We start from the raw sequence: 19,272 nt of genomic DNA, 5'->3' as shown, positions 1-19,272 counted from the left end.
TCAGTGATGAGTTTTCTAGACGTTTAAAATTAATCCATAGGTTAACAATAAAAGAATCCAGAAAGCTTCCCGGCCCAGGAACTAATTAAAACGCTATCTAATATGAAGGTCATTACAACCATTAGTTCCATCCGCGACCGCCGAGCCGCCCATCGATCCGTTGACGTCACGGGTCTTGACGAGGTCACGTGACGTCCCAGCCCACGTGACCAACGGGGAGGCGTCTTTTCTCTTTGCCGAGTTTACTTGGAAAGAAGCGCCAGGTGAACGTACGTTCGCATTTTACACCACTCTTCCGTCGCCCAAACCCGAGCTCAAACGTGATCCGATCGTCTTTTGAACACCGAAGCTACGCGACCGTGTCCGTGACGACGGCTACGGCGCCGGGTTCGGATAGAACAGCCGAAAATCATCTGTCAACAGAGATCCCCCCCAACCCCGCTGGCTTGAGTTCTTTCAGCTGACAGTTCTGCTTCACCGATTCATTCGGGTAAAACTAGACGCCAGAAGCGTCGATTTAGTTCTAAAATCGACTATAGTCTCGTTTCTTTCAAAAGTACCGATAAGTAGATTGCGGCCCTAGCGACTCGAGAATGCTCCGACTGCGAGTCTGAGGTTCTTCCTTTGTTGCTCGTGTGTGTGCGCACACACCGCCCCATACGCTCGTCTCCGGTGTCTCGCCGCCTTTAATTTCGCTTTCGCACCCGAACGCTTTTGACCGGTGGAACGTTTTCCTTCCTCCCTCCGACAGAAATACTCAGTTTATGCAACCGGCGTTCTATGTATCGCTTCAAGAGTTCCAAGTACAAGAATGCCACACCTAAAGTCCCCAAGAAAGGAGAGGTGAGTTGTAAATCTCCCTGTATTGCGCGCTTCATTTCTTTTTTCTCTTCTGTTTCACGACGTGACTTACGCATGCATTTTTGTGTGTTTTATTTTGTGCATCGTTCACGTTCGGTTGAATAGGCAGCCTTCGTACCGCCTTTGCGTGCTCATTATTCCGGTGACGCTTCTAATTGGAGACGCGATCGAACGCCCGTGACGAGCACTATTCGTGTTTGTTCGTCTTGTGCCGGAGGTTGGCTTTCCCGCCTTGCTCGCCAGATCCCGAGTCCTGTGTTGATGTTTGCCCTGATCCTTCCGCATTGCGCAAGCCATTATCGCGCTCCATAACCGTGTTCAGTATGGCAGTGGAAAGAAGTTGGAATGTACTACCCGGAGGCGATGAGCGTCCCATCAACAATCGCGCAATACCACCAAACTATGTTCAACATCTAGGAGTAAATGTGTTCAGTCTAGTTTTCCTTTCTCCAAAACTTTGTTTACTATACACTTACTTTTCCATTGCGTTAAAGAACTACTACCAATATGTCTCGTAGGAGCTGCTTTTGGCTTTCTAGAGTTTGTTTGCAAACTGTTGGTGAGAGGCTAGGTTTACACACGTCAAATAAGGTTCATACGCAGTTCTATTCTTGGGTCGACTGTTTTTACCCATGTGCCAAAGGGACTTCAAAATTATCTTCTTGGCTGTCCCCGAGTGAACCTTCTGCTGCAAAACGAGCTGCAAGAATTGGAGCCTACACATAAAGAGCTCAAACTTTAACTGAACAGTGCATTAAGCAGGCCAGTTTTACCACATGAAATTTTGAGTCTCAGTTCTCTTCCTGCAAATAATGGGAGCAAAAATTGCGTCTGCTCACTACGCCTATCGGTAGATGGCGCCGCTAACTTGGTTGCTGCGAATGTGTCCAGCCTTGACCTGGGCAATTTTTTTAGAGGAAGGGAACTGCACCTTGAAATTTTGCACGGTAAAACTGACCTGCTCGGTGCACATTCAATGAAAGTTTGAGCTTTCTATGAGTATATTCCGATTTTTTCCGGCTTCTTCCCACTTGGGACACCCTGTGTGATCACTGACAGGATGAAAATGGCAGGGAGGTCCGAGTTGTCCCGCCACTTGCGCGAGCTTCGTACCTGTGATAACTCTTTAGCGTCTCATGTGCTGCGACTGTGCATGCACAGCCAATACAATTCGAAGGGCAACGAGCATATAATGAAGGTAATGCATCCTAGAGACCAGCCCGGCCGTTCTGACCCTGCCAGTGACCATATATGCCCGTCCTAATGTGCGGCACACTTCTGACGGGTTTGCGAAGAGTTTGGCTAGAGCCACTAAATAAGCTCCACTTCAGAGTAACGAAACTTACCCACCTTGGGGCTTAAAGGGATGCTGAACCGAAATCTTGATTTTGCAAAATAAAGCCGCAGAAGCGTTCAATAGGGACGCTGTGAACTCCAAAAACATCACTTATACATTGATATCCCAAACGGATGCTCGTATTTTTGTCAAAGAAGGGAGCGATAAAGCTAGAAATGTGACTTCGCGATTCTCTTCCAACAGTTGAGAATGAGGGGAAGCGTCCTCGCTTCTCTCCTCCCCGCTTCGGTTCACCTGCTCGTGGGGATAAAGCAAAGAGGAGAGGGAATGAGAATCGCGACATTGCATGTCTCGTCAGCCTTGTCGGCCGTGTTCAATCGTCGCGCACTTCTTTTTCAAAAATACGGCCATCCGCTAAAGATATCGCTGTATGAGTGATGTTCTTGGGTTTTACAGCGTCCCGCCTATCTCTGCAGCGTTGTTGTGTGAGCTCCAAATTTTCAGCATCCCTTTAAAATTATGGTTGCCAGTTATCTGAAGCTTAATCTCAAATCACAGAAAACACTTTTCCATACTCCCCAAATGTTTAAACAGTTCGCAACGGAGCAAAGCAATATTACATAAGTTTATTAACACAGAATTGAATGTTGACGAAGTCACAATTTTTAATCATAACGATCGGCAGTTGAGTCTGCTCTGCACAAGCGCCAAGATGGCAGCGCCCACAACTTTACCCTAAGCGTAGCTCATTTAGTGGCTCCAGTCTCGACTACCTGAGAATTGATTCTTTCTGGCAGGTCAGGGTAAGAAAGGCACTGCAAAACTTGAATAAAAGAACAAGAAAGTGTATTCTTTTGCTGTGTGGTGGGCCGTACCTAATCTACCCCTGCGGTGGTATATAAATCTGGAAATCATCCGCTACATGCTAGCAATCGGGAGTGCGACAGGGGGGTAAAAGATGGGAGCAGAATGCGGCAAACCGTGAGCACTCACATTGGTGGTGCCGAGAAAAAGAAAGAGGACGGCAGAAAAGTGGGGAAAGAAACCAGACGATGGGTTAAGCATGTTCGTTTTGCAGCGACACGTTGGAAGCTGTGCGAGTCCTCGTCAACTTTATTTATTTTTGTACAACGTGTGATGCTGTCGTCTCTGCAAAATAAAGCTAGAAAAAAACAAACAAACTTGGTACAGACTTTTTAAGTGATGTTATGCCGCTTCTTTGCACATACTAAAGTACCCTCAGTGATATGGGCCCGTTGCAATTGCAGATGTCCACGTCTATGTTCTGCCATTCTGAAGCGGCCAGTATGCACGAGCACATGGTGGACCTTTTCCTCTAGATTTATTTATCGACTCCCTTGCACCACCAGATGTCGCTAGACCTTAGCTACATTCCCGAAGTGGTTGTTTCAGGCAGGTGTGTTAAGTGCTTCGTGAATTAACTTAATATTCTTTTTCGTTGGCAGGGTTGGGTCTTGGATGTCTCTGTTGGGGCACCACAGTCATTTGGAAATCACATAAAGGCCAGTGCACTCTACAAGGCTTTCAGCGTTGACAACCGTGGTGAGCAATTGCCAGATTGTTTTGGAAAAGGCTATGGCAAAAACTGAGCGAATTGACATGGACGCATGACATTATTTCTGAAGCATCTTGCTAATCTAATGTCAGCTTAATACTTCCAGATCTGCATCAAAAGATTTTTTTTTCCCATCCTTCAAATTTCTTTTTTTTTTCTTTTTAATATTGAAAGCACACTGAAGCCATATTAGCATTAGCAAGTCAGCGACTACATTGCAGTGTTCTTTCAAATACTTCACTCACTCCCCTTAGCCCATAGACGCTTGTAAGCAGCTGCACTTCAAAACATAGTCGGGCCACCGTAGATTGAACACGCTTCAGATTCTACAGCCTACAGTCTACAATCTACAGGCCACTGTAGGTTGAACACTAGTCTGACAGTAAAGCCTTTGCAAGGCTTTACTGTCAGACAATATATACATGCCTGTAGCACTATGGCGGTGTCCAGAGGCTGTACTTGCAAATGTTTATATAATGGGCTTCCCAAACTGTGCATCCTCTCTAAGATTGTTGTATCATCGTGAAAAGTAAACTCAAAAGTCTGAGGAACTAATTTGTGCTGAATAGCCACTTTGTACCTCCTGACAGTTCATGCAGTTAATTTTTTTTTTTACTAATATTTGTGAAGCTTGTACACTGTGGCGTCATGGCTTTGTAGCATAAGCCTGTCTTAGCTTGGGATGCAGTTTTTGTTCTTTGCTTGCACCTTATCTACTTGTTTCTGTAAGAGGCATTGATGGGCTATGCGCGTGGACAACTTTCTGTTTCATTTCAGAAGTGCAGGGGCTTGTGCACAGCTTTGATCGACGCTCAGGGTGCTCAAGTGCCCGTGCATCCACAGCTTTGACTGCATAGCCACAAAAAGTTGTCCGCTAGTATAATTGGTACATCGCAAGGGCTAGAAAGGAGACGGGGAACAAGGGCTAGAAAGGAAACAGAATGTGTGCTGGGTGCTTTGTGTATTCTCATTTGTTTTTCTTCTGTTCTAGGTGGAGGTAGCTTAGGTATTCTGCCGCTGGATGAAGCTGGAAAAAAGAGCAAGAATTTGCCTCTGCTTCATGCGCATTCTGGTAAGTTAAACAAACAAAAAAATTAATTTTTAATTTTTTTTATTTTGTGTCATGGTAAAGGTAGCCAGCTACGTGTTGCTCACTTCATTTCAATAATTGTGTTTTCTGAAGTTTTTAAAGAGTGAGTACACGAGAGCAGAACATGTCGTACAGCACATAAAGGGGTTAGGGCATGCCAAAAATAACCTAGGAGATAACTATATTGCTAAAATCCATTGCATGTTCCTACATTTCTGCTAACTTTGATTTTAAAATGGCGCGATAGTTTCGTGGATAAATCTATTTATGTGCGGACCCGCATCTACCCCATTTGAAAATGCCGCCATGTTTGTTGGGTCGATGACGCCATTCGTCCAATGTGCGGCGTCTGTTTGCACATACCACAGTCTTGGCTCTCTCGGCGTCTCCAGCTACAGCTTCCTTGTTTACCTTCCGCATTTCGAGCATGCGGTTTCGAGGCGACAACATCTGCGGCATCGCTTGCTTCGTCGGAGTCTTTGACACCGATTGCGGCAACCATGAGAGTGATTGTTATTGAGAGATTTTGGAAGGTGGTCCTTTTGACTGCTCCTCGCTGGTGACCAGCTACCTCGACGACGGCATCATCATGGATGAACTCGCCGTGGTCGTTGTCGTCTGTGAAGACCTCGAATGCGCATGCAGGGTGGAAGTTCGAAGGGCCGGGGTCGAGAGCAGCTGAGTTGTGTGAGGCTTTTAACGCGATGGCGTTGAGCAGCTCGTTTTGTGCAGGCCTTGGTGGCGTTGCAGAAATTGGACGTCTGTAGCGGGACGCGTAAATCTTGTTTGGTCGATAGGGTCATGACGTCACAGCCACATGGCCTTACGCAGGAATTTCAAACAACCCACACCACTCTCGTGAAACTTGACATCACGCGAGGAATGAAAGGGATTAAAAAGCATTACATGCAATGTAAATTGTAGGTTGCCGCATGTCTCAAATGATTTCACTTTATAAAGTATCTCATTTCCCTTAAAGAAAAATATGAAGAATTTTAGGTGGGATTTGAACTCGTGACCTTTAAGTTGTGAGCCAGACACGCTACTGACTAGACCATGCAAAACATGCTTGCCCGATAACGCTGTCGCATTCCAGTCTTAAAGGCGAAGCTTAAATGTCCTCCCAAGTTTTTATCGTACCAAGGCGGGCCTAGAATGAGAAAGTGTTCAGGATCACATGGTTTATGGGCACTATTTTACGGCTAACTTGGGTAGCGTTGCCTGTTTGTTAGTTGAAAACGATGCACATTTGTAAGTTGATTATTATGATTACTAGACCTCTAAAAATCGCGTAACTTTATGGATATTTTAAATAGCCTATGAGCAGTAAATTTAACGAATAATCTACCCGTTTAATTTTCGTGTCCCTAATTAAAAAAAAAAAAGGAACGAGATAGCGGTGAATTTTAGCACATTTTTGTCCCATGAGTTTGAATATGGTGAGCATGTGACCCGAATGTATCAATAGACGCGTGGAAAACCAAAAAAACAACCGCTGGGAGCGACGTTATACCCAGAGGCTTCAAACTGCCTTGCACTTTCCGTTTCTGATGGAAGGTGTGCAGCGTTTTTGACTGCTTGGGCAAGGCTTGCGGAAGGTGCAGAAATGTTGAGATCTCTGTATAACACGTCACGATTCCCTCCTCCCACCAAACGCACCGGAAAGGAGGGGCTTCAACGCTTTTTTGAAAGTGCCGTTGTAATTACCTGGCGCATAAATCTGAAATATAAGTTTGATATTCACGGGCCTGGAATCCAAATCAAAATGATTTAAGGTTTTTTTTTTTTTTTTTTTTTTTTTTTTTTTCAAATTCATATTTAGTTCTTTTTTTTTACATACAACCTTATTTGAGAGAAGAAAACAAAATTGGGGCAGTGATTCTTGATAGTCTAAATAACTTAATTTCACCTTAATTGCATCTTTGTCACACTAATTAATGTGTGCTATTGTTTTCTGAATGGAGGCACTGATAGCCGAGAAGTTTGAAGATTACACCAATCTAACTTTAGCCTGAAAAATAAACTTTTTGATTTTGATAGGTGTTCTATTTTCAAGAAATGTAGGGCCGTTTACTGCTGTAACTGGACGACTCAAATAAGAACGCCGGAATTAAATCAGTTGCTTACAGTTTTCTGTGTCGTGGCGTTTTACAGATTTCGTGACAGACTTCGATTTTTGCCCTTATGACGACGGTCTGCTGGCCACCTGCTCTCACGATGCCACTGTGAGTATGCTACTTTTTCTTTTCTTAGTGCGACACATATAGGCTGCAGATCTTTGAGGGGTTAGTTTATTCCAAGACTCTGCAGATTTTTAATGTCTGGAGTTGTTTTTTGGTGGCTTTATAATGTTGAAGACCAGTGGTGCACTAGATCTCTGGAACATGAGCTGCACATTATTAGGAGAATAGTTTATAGTCCGTTGCAACTCAAGAGGGTAGGGCGAGGGGGAGGAGGAAGCAGACGGAACGCTAGAGAGGAGAGGGGGAAACCTCCTCCTCTTTTTAGCATTTCGTCTGCTTTCCCCTCCCCGGCCGTCCTTTCCCTTGCCCTACCTTCTTGAGTTGCAACGGACTGCAACAGCCAGAGAGGCATTTCATGGACAGATTCCATGTGCGGCGGCATTTCTGAGAAAACTATGCGGTACCCCCAAAGAAGGGTTGCAAACGGATGAAGAGACAACCTTTATGCATTCACAATTCCTTGGTCGCGTGTCGCATTGCACATCATTCCGGCAGCAAGTGCTGCTTGTCAAAAATCCCGTCGGGTGCCGTCGCACCTTCGTTGTGATCGCCGAAATGTCTAAGCCAGGCAGTTTTAACGCAGAATGTGTTTATATGCCCCCTTTTAATGAGACAACCATTACGCTATTGTGTCTGATTGTAGCATCGGGTTCCAGCGTTACATTCTACACGTAGGGCCCATAGGGACCGTAGCGGGGATGGGCAGTATTTCAAATAAAAGTATTTTAAATATGTATTTCAAATACTTTGTGTATTTTGCATTTGTATTTAATTACAAATTGGTTAATGTATTTGACGTGTATTTAAATACTAAAACGTGGGTATTTCAAATACAATTGTAATTAAATACAATTTTGTGGGCGAAAATACATCCCTCAAATTTATTGTCACTGTCCAGAGCAGGAAGAAAACTACGTTCTGCACCGAATGCAGTGTCTCTCAATCAAGCACAAGCGTTTAGTGACTTTGTGATTACGGTGCTAGTCCAGGGCAAGAATAGTGACGAAATCGACATTCACAGGCAGACTGGCTAAATAAGTGCCTGTGACAATTTGTGCTGCTTTCCAGCCTGCTTTCCATCCATATTTTTGCCTGGAACATTCTAAATGCACGGGTTGTCATATTTTCGTAACTGGTAAGAATTGCAACAATAAAAAATTCTCTAGCTAGTGCTGCGCGTCTTGGTCGTCTCGGTTCTTTGCTGGTCTATACCAAAATGTAATCGACAAAAAAAGCTGCTTGAAGCTCTGTACTTTTTTCACCTATTACGTCCAAGCTGATTACATTTTTTTGTGATTATATTTCTATTACGTTACTAGAGCCTCACACACTAACTCCCGAGTGTGCGATGCAAAATTAAGATAAGATACCCAGAAACCCGTTGCAGGTTCCCTGAAGCCGCTGACGCAAATTTTGAGGAATGTATTTGGAAAAGTATTTGGAGGAGACCAAATACATTTGGTTGTATTTGTATCTTGTACTTAAATGTCTTTTTGGAAATATAATTAGATTTGTAATTAAATACATTTTTGACGAAGTATTTTGTATTTGTATTTCAATACATATTTGCATGTATTTTGCCCATCCCTGGATTGTAGCCGATAGAAACATCGTGTCATGGTGTCGCGTGACATCCTGCCGTCACCACGCGATTCTCCTATGTCAAGCGACACCAGCGTGACTGGCGTGCTTCCCCGTCTTTTCCAACACAATTAAATTTAAATCTTTTTTTTTTCTTCAGATTAAAATTTGGAGAATGCCTGAGGGCGCCCTGCTGGGGAACAACACCCCCCAGAACCCCGAGGTGGTGCTGAACCCCGGCAAGTCTCGCATCGAGAACCTGGCGTTCAACCCGGCCGTGGACTGCGTCCTCGCCTCGGCCACCGACGACACCCTGCAGATATGGGACCTAGTCAGCCAGCAAGAGCTCAGCTGTGAGTGGACTGGCTTCGACAGTTCGGACCTCTCCTTTGTAGCGCCGCGCAGAGTCACCCCATTCGGCGCGATGTTCAGCATAAAGTCGCAAAACTTTTCGTCGAGGGGCCCGGTGAGATTTTTAGGCCAGTAGAGCAGCACCTCTTTCGCCCGGTAATGCATCATTTTTTCGCTGCATGCTTGGAATTACTCTGGCAATGTTATAAAAATGACCCTTTCTCGTAGGAGAGCGATTAGATCTCACGAATACTGCGAAGCCTCCAATCTAGTAGTTGTATGCAGCTTTAAAGCTGCTCGAAGGATGATGCCAGTGTGCTAGCGTGTTCTCTGGCTGTATGCGTTTACAAGCAGTTGCAGTGCAGTCAGTCACAATCAAACGCAAGTCTGTGAACCGTGCCGGGAAGAGTGAAGCCCGTATGTTCTGAAAACCTAGTTTTTTCCCCGGAGATGGCCCACCTAAAACTGAAAGCAAATTGGGTGAAAATATGGAGTAAGCTTACTTTTGGTGTGCGATCGAAAAGAGTAAAAAAAAAAAGTAGTTCTAGGTTTTGTGGCCTGCAAAACTCGTGATCGCAGAGAGGGGCGATGAACCAAAGACGACTGTCCTTCCCAGTCAGCAATGTTTGCTTTACTCCCGTCGTGGCTAAGTAACACCATTTGTGCCGAGGTCACTATTGGCCAGGGCCCTGCAGTTACTAGAAGTGGGCCATCTTTCGGCGTTTCTGAAAAATAGCAAATTCTGCCAAAAAGGGGTGGATTATCTTTTGGAGGAAGGACATCTCTCTGGCTATTACGGTAGTTGCTCTTGGGGGCACCAACAACTGCCTGCGTTTTCTGGCCCCTGCAGCGAACCTGAAGCACGAGGAGCTGATCCAGAGCCTGAGCTGGCGGGGCGACGGCAACCAGCTCGTGAGTTCGGGCAGGGACAAGAAGCTGCGCGTGTGGGACCCCAGGCTCTCGACCAACGTCCTGGTGAGGCCCCCGCCCCCCCCCCCCCCCCCTTCCCTTGCTCTGCCCAGTTGGTGGGTAACATAATGAAAATGTGAAATGGAAGTGGCCACACACCCGCGAGCATAAGTGGCAGTGCCGCGGCGTAAGTGCGCCTACCTGTCCCCGGTAGAGTTGAGCGTTGGACGTTTTCGTCGCAGGCCCGTAACTTCGCCTGGAAAATTCCATCATAAATTTGCATTGCCGTTGAATTTCGTCTGGTGAAACAAATTTATTGGAACTTGAAAGCATGTTCAAATTATTGTGTTTTTACTGGGCAATATTTTTGTGCCACTGGGACATGGCAAAGACTTCCCATGGGCGTTTGACTGCATTTAGAAGGCACAGAATGGCTTTGAGAGACTTGCAAGCACTCTGCGAGCGAGGGCTTTACATTTGGGACGCCCAGATAGACCGAACAATAGGGATGTTGTCACATAACACGTTTCAAGAATGCATAAATACATGCGTTTCTTTTTTTAGGTTCGTTTTGTTTTATTTAGAGGTGCTGTTTTTTTTTTACAAGTGTGTCTGTGTTTCTGCTTCCAGGAAGCACCCAGTCATTCCAACAACAGAGATTCCAGGGTTGTGTGGCTTGGGAACACAGAGTACATCCTGTCTACCGGTCTGGGCAGCGTGAGCATAAGTTCTTTCATCGTTCCTCATTTCTCGTACACGTCGTAAAGGGACCACGAAACAAAACCTAGCAATTCTGCCTGCGATTCGCATTGGGACGATACCAGGTCCCTCGCGACGTCCCGGGACACCGTGCATCTAATGGACATGGCATCTTATGGCAGTATTTCTTACGCAAACTTCTCAGCTGCATTCGCGGTGTCGGCTTTGTGTAAAAGCTTGTAAGGGCGCACACCCAAAATGAAGAGATAAATGGGGAAAAACATAAGGGGATGAGACAATGAAACTTGATTAAAAACTAATGATAAGCACGGGAGTACCCGCCACAAACCATGTGACACGGGAACTGATGCCGCAGATCGCGGACACAGCAAATTTGCGTTTCACAATGCGACGAGCATACGCAAATTCGCCACAAACTTCTGTGTCATGGGAAAGGATACCGCAGACTGCGGAAGCAACAAATTTGTGTTTCGTGATGCGACGAACATGCAGAAACCGGCTACAAACTTGCGTGCCACAGGAACTGATATGGCGCTAGCAGCTCGTGAACGAGGAAAGCAGAAACTCGCCACAAACTCTCATATCACGGGAACCAATATTGCGTGCGCAGATAACAAACAAAAACGTGAGAACCTTCTGCGAACTCGCTTGTCACACATAGCGGTACCGCAGATCGCGCGGTTGATGCGATTCCCATCGGACATCACGTGATGTTCGACGGGAATGGGGGTGGGTGATGTTTCGTCATTTCTGTTAGGGATATTTAGCCAAAAAGGGGGGGTGGGTGATCTCTCGGCAGTTCACCCCTCGGTCGGGAGATAGCGAGCATCCAAGGGGAATACCAAGAGAAGGCTAGAAATTTGGGTGGCTGCTAGCGCAGAATTGGGGAAAAGATAACCCCACAGGCAAGGTTCCTAGCACTGTAGAACTGCCCGACTCTAAGGTAAGAGCCACATATAATAGTCAATCATTACCGGTGGTGCCGCGGTGGCGGCGCCTGCCTCGGGACGTTTATAAAAAGGAAGAGCCCCGTCGCATCACGTGTAGTCTGTTTTACCATTTTTGGGACTCGCTGCACCTTTGTGTTAACCCTGGCAATTGAAACTAAGCTGTTATATTCATCGTCATGATATATTTTCTTGCTTGTCTGTCTGATGCGAGTTACCATTTGGTCAGGGCGAAACTGAGTTGTTGTGGAAGTTCTAAATGCACGCTTTGCTAAGACCAGTGCATTCAAACAAATATCTAATTCTCATTTCATGATTTATTTGTGAAGTTTTTAGCTCGGCTTATCAGAGGTAAAAGGTTTTAATAACACAATGTTTTTCATGTCCAGTCTCGATCTGTGTTATAAGGTGGCAAACTTTGACGGAATGTTTCCGTCCTGTTCAAAGCTATGTTGTTGCTTTGAAAGCATGCACGAAATATAACTCATCTTTTTCATTCTTTGCAGGCTAGGGAACGCGAAGTGACCTTACGTGATGTTCGCAAGTTCAACGTTTCGTTATCCAGTTCCTCTGGTGATAGTGCGATGGGGTGAGTTGTGTTGTTTTGGCCGTTGCACCGAGACAGCTACAAGACCTTTTAATGTCTGGATAAAATGCAAGTGTCACAATATTTAGGTTCCGCGACTCATTTTGTGTACCGTGATACGCTTTAATTTGATGCGTCTGTTTCAGGACAGCACGCTAAAATGATAGCGCGTTTTAGAGACACCACTTGCTGAGAATCAGTCTCGTGACATAAATATTGTGCTAAAATACTTTGTTTTAAAGTTTGACATAAAGGTCTTGTCCAAGCGCTTAAGGGGGAACACTGGTCTTGGACCTTTTTTTCTTATTTTATGACCAAACTTAATGAAACTGCACAAGCTTGTTCAGCTTTTTGTGCTGATTTCATATATCTGGTCATTTTCTCGGTCAGTAGCATTGTCCTCAAAATAATTAAAACTTGCCTACCTTTGTTTGGAAAAACGATAGAAAACAAACTGCTCAACAAAATATTCTTTTTAACACATGGCTAGATACTACAAAGTGTAGAGAATACAATGTTGGAAGCACTTTTAAGATAAACTCATTATTAGTGATTTTACCACACATTGAATTTCCGTGCTCAACGCATGTCTAACAAGTAATATAACAAAAGATCAAATAGAAATTTTTCTAGACTTGTATTAAAAAATCTGCTCTCAACATTGTATGCTTTACACATTTAGCAACACATTTCAAGAAAGATTATATTTCTATCTGCTCTAGATGCCGAGATATCCCTCCTGTAAATTTTCAACGAGTCCAAAAATCGTGTTTTGTGAAAACAATGTTTTAGAGTCAACTTCAATGCACATACAGCCCATATAGATATTATAAATTGATTTATAGCTCAAATATTCCTTCACGAAATTATAAGCCTGGTAGATTCAGAAGAACAACAGCCATCGCCATTTTCAAAAGAATGCAGTTTTAGGAAGTTTTTGGCTCCGAAAACCCATGTCCCCCCTTAACAAGAAAGATTTTGATAGAGTTCAGTGTCTCTTAAACTCTGAACGTGTCTTTTGTCTCTTAGTGTCTACATTCCACTGTATGATCCTGATACCAACATGCTCTTCCTGGCTGCCAAGGTGAATGTACAATTTATTTATTTATATATTTTGCCCAGGGAAAATGGATTGACTAGAGAGAACTTGGCTTGTGAACTAAGGTGACGCTTGAATTTTTTATGCAGGGTGATATCACTGTGCACTTCTGGGAAGTCACCTTCAAGGAGCCATTTTTAAGCGAAGGTGCGGACGTTTCTACCTCCTTCTTTTTTTTCTTGCATTCTTTCTGGTCCCAATTGTGAATCACTGGAAATTTGATTTTTGTTTTCTTTTATGGTGACAGTCGTGCACTATTACTCTGCTAGCCATTTTCGACAGCGAAGCTGTTTATGGCTAGGGTTCCGTGGATTTTTCCTTTGCGTGACCAAAAACTCTACGCTCGCACCGCCACACGACGCACGCCTTCCCCGTAAAAAAGATTCAAAGTAAAGAATCAAAATAAAGCGTTTACGAATGTGCTTGCAAGATGCCATTTTTTAGGCTTTTGCTTTAGAACAGTTACTGCTGCAGATGCCGGCACGTGCGGCGCGTGTAACTCCGATCCCTGCATGCTCCTTGATGCTCGGGTAATCTAGCAATAGATCTGTTCACTAGATTAGTTATCAATAGGCACCATTTTTAAGATCAATAGACTCTCGGGTAGATAATAAAGGTTTCTCAAAGATTTGCAGCTGTGCGACCCGTAGCGGCCATGTCTACGCTCGTACTGCCCTCTCTTTGTCGTCGTTCCAAGTGCTTGCGTGCCTAGTTTCCTTTCCTTCCGCTCTCCCGGGCTGGCAGTCTTGTTGTGCGTGTCTACAGACTATTTTACCTTATGATGTACCGCATGAGAGGCTACAAGCGCGAGCTCCTTGCTCTGGGGCAGATCTCGGCAGCACAAGCTCTCGTACATGAAGAGCAGCTGCCAACACAATGAGCTCGCGTGTCTAGCCTTCGCTGTGGTACAACTTAAGATGAAACGGAGTATAGTTTCCTCCAGCTCCTTGGGGCGGGTCTGTGTTGTGTGCTAAACAGCTTCGCTGGTCATGCACCTTCACAAAGTGGTATGGCTCATAATTATTTTTTTTGCTCGTGAAATTTTTTACACATCATTTCTAACTTTCTGAATCTGAAATGATAAGCTTTGAAACATTTACTACGTTGTTCCGACTGTTTCTGTTACATTTTGGAAACTCTTCAATACACATTTGCAAGCAGCCATGTTTCAAAGGCTAGTCTGGCAACCATGGGAGGAGCACGCTTCGTTGGGGTACCAGTTGGAAAACCGTGGGCACAACTTAGCAAGACCCAATTATCGGACAGTTTATACACACCGGCAGCAAGATGACATCCCTATGTGGCATCTTGCGACACAGGGATGCAAGCAAGCTTCTAGTCCAAAGGGAGGTCAAACAATCCCTCCATAACAACGGTCTTGCAACGTCTATGAAATATTTCGTCGCCAACTCTCCAGACGCCAAGCTAAAGGATCGGTGAGCGAGAGGTCTGTCGGGGATTTTTTACTACTTTTGTACGACGACCTATTGCCTGTTATATGTTGAAGAGCGTAGCATGATGACCTTGATAAATTTCCAACTTTGTTGATTTACTAGCATTTGCGCGCATCCTTGAACACTGTTGCATAAACAAGTTCAGAACACCTGCCTAAACGGAGTGGCCAGAAGCTGCTCGGTGGGTAGGGGCCGGGCTGTATTTGTAAACACGAAAAGGGTCTATACATAAGATCAAGGTGGTTGTTTCTTGTTTCTTTCCTTCTGGAAGGTATGCGGCAACTTTTGTGCAACAATTATCCCCGACCGTTTTTTTTTTTTTTCGGCGTCTGCCATGCTGCTTGTTTGCTGCCATGTTGTTTCAGCGTAGCTTTCTTGTGCAGCTTCCAAGTACATGGGAGAGGTACAGACGAAGGGGGCGGGGCTGGTGCCCAAGAGGGCCCTGAAGGTGATGGACGGGGAGGTGAACAGGGTCCTGATCCTGGGGCAGGACTGCATTGTGCCCGTCCCCTACCAGGTCCCCAGAAAGGTATGCTTGCTGCGCATGACTCAAGCCAGACGCGCAATAGCGCTTCATGCGAGGGGGGTGTTCGTAGAATCTCGTTGGCATTACGAAGCAGGAGGGCTATAAAAGTTTTGCAGTCTTATCTCCGGGTGTGATACAAGCATCAACTGTTACCTGCTCCTTGTGCCTTTACTAGTGACATCAATGCGGAGGGCAAGTTTGTCTGCTACTTGCACAAGAGTTGCGATATCAGATCGCCAAGCTCTTGTTGGCTGATTGAAAAAAATAGTGGGTAGACCTCGGGGCATCTGGCATTGAGGCCTACCCACTATCCTCTCAATCAAAGTTAATCGAAGCTCAGCGTCGCTCTGACGTCACTGCAACTCCTGCACAAGAAGGAGTTGCGGTGTTCTCTCTGCGTAGACTTTTACAGAAAATCCAAGGATCTAACCTCTCGGAATTCAAAACATGTGAAAAAGAACACCAAAACAAAACAAGGCCATCGCATACCCTGTGTTGCTTTTTCGTCTGCCTTCATTGTATTTTGAAACCACGAAACAAACCAACATCAACTTGGCCTTCTATTCCAGTGTGATCTTTCACACGCTGTGCATCGGAACATCATAATGTGCCAAGCAGGCGGTGGGGGTGCCACATATTACCATGCTCGACGAAGCACACTTTGAGGCAGAATGTGGCGTCTTGCGGATCATGTTCTTCCTAAACTTTGCGCTCTTGCCCCAGGTTGTGCCTCGAGGAAAATCGGCCGCAGTGTGCGTTTCCTAAACCCCCCAAAAAAAGGATAAAGCTAGGCAGTAAGCCACATTGCCTTGCATGCCCGTTATATAGACACGTTAGAAATGTTTTTTTTTTAAACATGCAGATTGGATTGTTTGAGGATTGATCGTATGTACAATTCACATCAGTGCGACGTGCATTTTTGTTGTGGAGATTTCTGCTCTAACTCTATATTTATATTCAATCCTCGAAACAAGATGTTTCTAGATGTTTCAAAGCAAGGCTTACGTATTACATTTGATGTGTTTCTTGGCACTCGCTGGTTTCCATTTAACGCAAAAATTGCACATTGGTTTCCTGTGCGAGACTCTGAACGGAGAATAATTTGTTCTCACCCAGAAAGCATGATGAAACAGGAAACCGCTTGCTGGATATATACTATGTTTTTAATATACTGTGGTGTCTATGGAAACATTAAGTGAGCCTTGAACTTCCAAGTCAAAATAAGGCAGTGCTTACTTTCATTATATGGCCTTTTTCAAATTTCCATTTGTTTACAGACTTACAGGGACTTCCATGCCGACATCTTTCCCGACACCGCGATTGCCAGCCCGGCGATTGCAGTCTCCGACTGGATGGCCAAGAAGCCTGCAAAGGTGAGGAAATTGTCAGATAAAGATTCCTTTGGACGGTTTTCAAGTTGTGTTTGTAGTTAAGTCCCTGCATGTTTGTTTGCTCATTCTTGTGTATGTTTCTTTCCCAACACCAATGTCACTAACACCCTGATCAACATGCCAACGCTGCTGCAGCTGCAGTGTTGGCAGACTTGTTGTTGTCCTAACAATTCAGAGTAAGCTAGTGTAGAGAGGGCATCTAGCCAAATCTACCTCCGTCAGGACCACGGCTAGCAGCACCGTTCCCCAGTTCTGATGTTGAGTCGAATTGATGGGACAAAACAAAGACGCGATAAGTGCAGCACTCGGAGTCACGTTCCAGGCACTGCGGTATTTACTTTAACTAATATAGCTCAAGGACATCCTTGTGGATGTTTTGACATTAGTAAGGACTGGCACAAAGCAACAGAAAGAGCACTAAAAAGATATTAAGGTCACAAAAAATAGAGGACATTGACGAAAAAGAGTGAGTACGACAGAATATTGGGAACACTCGAATATGCGACATAACAATCAATGATGCAGGTTTGGTAAAACCAGCCTTCCCGTTTTTTCTCAAACAACTTTGCTTCCTGTTCAGTTCGAGGGGTTTCACAAAAAGTTGCCTTGGTGGCTACGAGGCAAAGAGCCAGCCTACATATCCCTGGGTGGCAGGTTAAAGTTCTGGCCAAGGTGTCCGCAATCCGGAGGCTTACTCGGGAGAAAGCGCCATGCAGTCGAGATTTTGGTTGCGCGTTAAAATGAATCCTCGATCCTCCGTTAGTGCATGCCAGATGCCCTTCGCAGGTTTGGCACATAAAACGCCCGGAATTCAACAGATACACAAAGCTGTCACTCTAGTCTCTCTGCTCAATTAAGGGAGAACACGACCCAAAAGTGTCAGCTTTTAAACCTTTGGCTTAATGTGAATGTCATTTACAGTATATACTGGCAGTGCGAAGTTTCATCTGTGTACATAAATTGTTAAAAAAATTATACTCCTTTTTATCAGGAACACATTGACATTGTTTAGGAAAACTATCGTTAGAAACCTAATGTAATACCCAAAATTTTTCTTCACTAGATATGCACCAGAATGTCTGGAAAGTGCACTCTAAAAAGAAAATTTCCAGAAATTATTTTATGCAACATTGCGCTGAAAAATTAAATAAAGTTTATGCCTTTTATGTAGTCAACAAAATCTTAACATTTTTTATAAAAGACATCCACAAAGTAAAAAAACAAAACAGTGCCACAGTTACATTGCCAATTATATTCCAGTTGCTAAAAACAATGAATGAGCCTTTTCTTTTGCCCCATTACGAAACGATAGTTTTCCTAAAGTGAAATTTATGCCAAAAAGTGGAATAGAGAGAAACGCAGTCCGAGTGCCCAATCCGCTACCTTTTCTTTAGCATTGGTGAACCGAAAATAATTCATTAAAAAATAACTATGCAGCACAAACAATGTAACTTTCTGAGAATACTGTCTAGATATCCACGAAATGAAAACAAATTTTACGCAATATTTGTGCTCGCCAAGGTTTTTATTTGTACATGATGCATGTGAACCACACTACCCAGAACACAATTTGCTGCTTGAAATTAGTTTTCTTTCCACCCGAAAACTACCGATAGAGAACTGGCTGGGTTGAGGCATGCTCACTCTCCTCTTCGTGGTCACATGCCGTTTTCTTTTGTTTAGACACAACCACCAAATGTAACCAAAGTCGTGGATCATCGAAGGCACACACTCAATAGTAAAAACGAAGTATGATCCCCATTTTTTGTAGCTTCTAAAAAGCTGCAAATACGTTGATTAAAAAAAAAAAAAAAGTTGCACAGCCACGTAGCTTTTGGCAACGCTCTCCTCTATATTTCTTCTTCTTCGTCCCCGGTCCAGTTTTGGTTTCAAGCAGTTTCGTTTTTTTTTTTTTTTTTTACTTTACTAAATGCTATGTGACGCTGTAGCAAACTATTGATTCGTTAGTCTTCTGACAACACATTGAATTGCCTGACAAAAAATAAAAAAAAAACATTTAAGAGGTGTCAATTGCTGAGCATGCGGATAACAGTAACCGCGACGGTCTGCGGGGTCGGTTGCCTTCCTAGTTGACCCCGTTCCTCGCACATACTTTCTGCAGGCCATCTCCAAGGTGAGCCTGGATCCCGAGAAGCGGCCCAAGGAGGGACTGACTTGCACGGGACACAAGCTGGGCACGGGGCCCGTGCCGGGTGCGTTGGCGGACGACTCCGCCGGACGGCAGATCCGCATCGTTCCGACGGACCTTTCCGTAAAAGAAGCCAGGGAAGATGCGAGGCCCAAGCCCTTTCCATCAGAAAAGGTTGCATTTTCTTTTCTTTTGCCGTTTTGCTTTTATGTTACATTTCCAGAAAGACTGGAGACAGATATAGAGGATTAAGGATGAGAACCGACGAGACCTCGATATTGCCGCGTGCATGACCTTAAAGGAACGCTTCTTTGTACTTATAGAAAATTCGAGCTAAGTCTTAACCCAAGTGTAAAAGATAAGGAGGCCAGCATGACCTTGCCAAGTGAGACGCGTCCTAACTCGCTCTCGAAAATTCTAGGTTGAATATTCGAGATACTGAGAACCGATGCTTTCTTCAGCTGTTCTTCGTTTGCGAGTTAATTTTTTTGT

General features: G+C 44.5%; 1 protein-coding gene across 1 annotated transcript in view; it reads left to right on the top strand.

Annotated features, from left to right (window-relative positions):
- The first annotated feature begins 156 nt into the window (after positions 1–156).
- Positions 157–19,272, top strand: part of LOC8026326 (coronin-7) — a 32,982-nt gene continuing 13,866 nt past the window's right edge. Inside the window, exons 1-14 of the mRNA XM_029966541.4 lie at positions 157–269; positions 752–843; positions 3,625–3,721; positions 4,726–4,806; positions 6,979–7,049; positions 8,809–9,001; positions 9,850–9,974; positions 10,539–10,625; positions 12,082–12,164; positions 13,191–13,245; positions 13,350–13,407; positions 15,098–15,243; positions 16,518–16,613; positions 18,754–18,954. Of these exons, the coding sequence (XP_029822401.2) occupies positions 781–843; positions 3,625–3,721; positions 4,726–4,806; positions 6,979–7,049; positions 8,809–9,001; positions 9,850–9,974; positions 10,539–10,625; positions 12,082–12,164; positions 13,191–13,245; positions 13,350–13,407; positions 15,098–15,243; positions 16,518–16,613; positions 18,754–18,954 (1,356 nt within the window). The 5' untranslated portion in view covers positions 157–269; positions 752–780. The remainder of the gene's footprint in view (positions 270–751; positions 844–3,624; positions 3,722–4,725; positions 4,807–6,978; positions 7,050–8,808; positions 9,002–9,849; positions 9,975–10,538; positions 10,626–12,081; positions 12,165–13,190; positions 13,246–13,349; positions 13,408–15,097; positions 15,244–16,517; positions 16,614–18,753; positions 18,955–19,272) is intronic.

This window comes from Ixodes scapularis, unplaced genomic scaffold (genome assembly GCF_016920785.2).
Source record: "Ixodes scapularis isolate PalLabHiFi unplaced genomic scaffold, ASM1692078v2 PGA_scaffold13__105_contigs__length_92229423, whole genome shotgun sequence".
NCBI lineage: Eukaryota > Metazoa > Arthropoda > Arachnida > Ixodida > Ixodidae > Ixodes > Ixodes scapularis.
The sequence above is the reverse complement of the archived record's forward strand: the minus strand, read 5'-3'. Positions and strand labels throughout refer to the sequence as shown.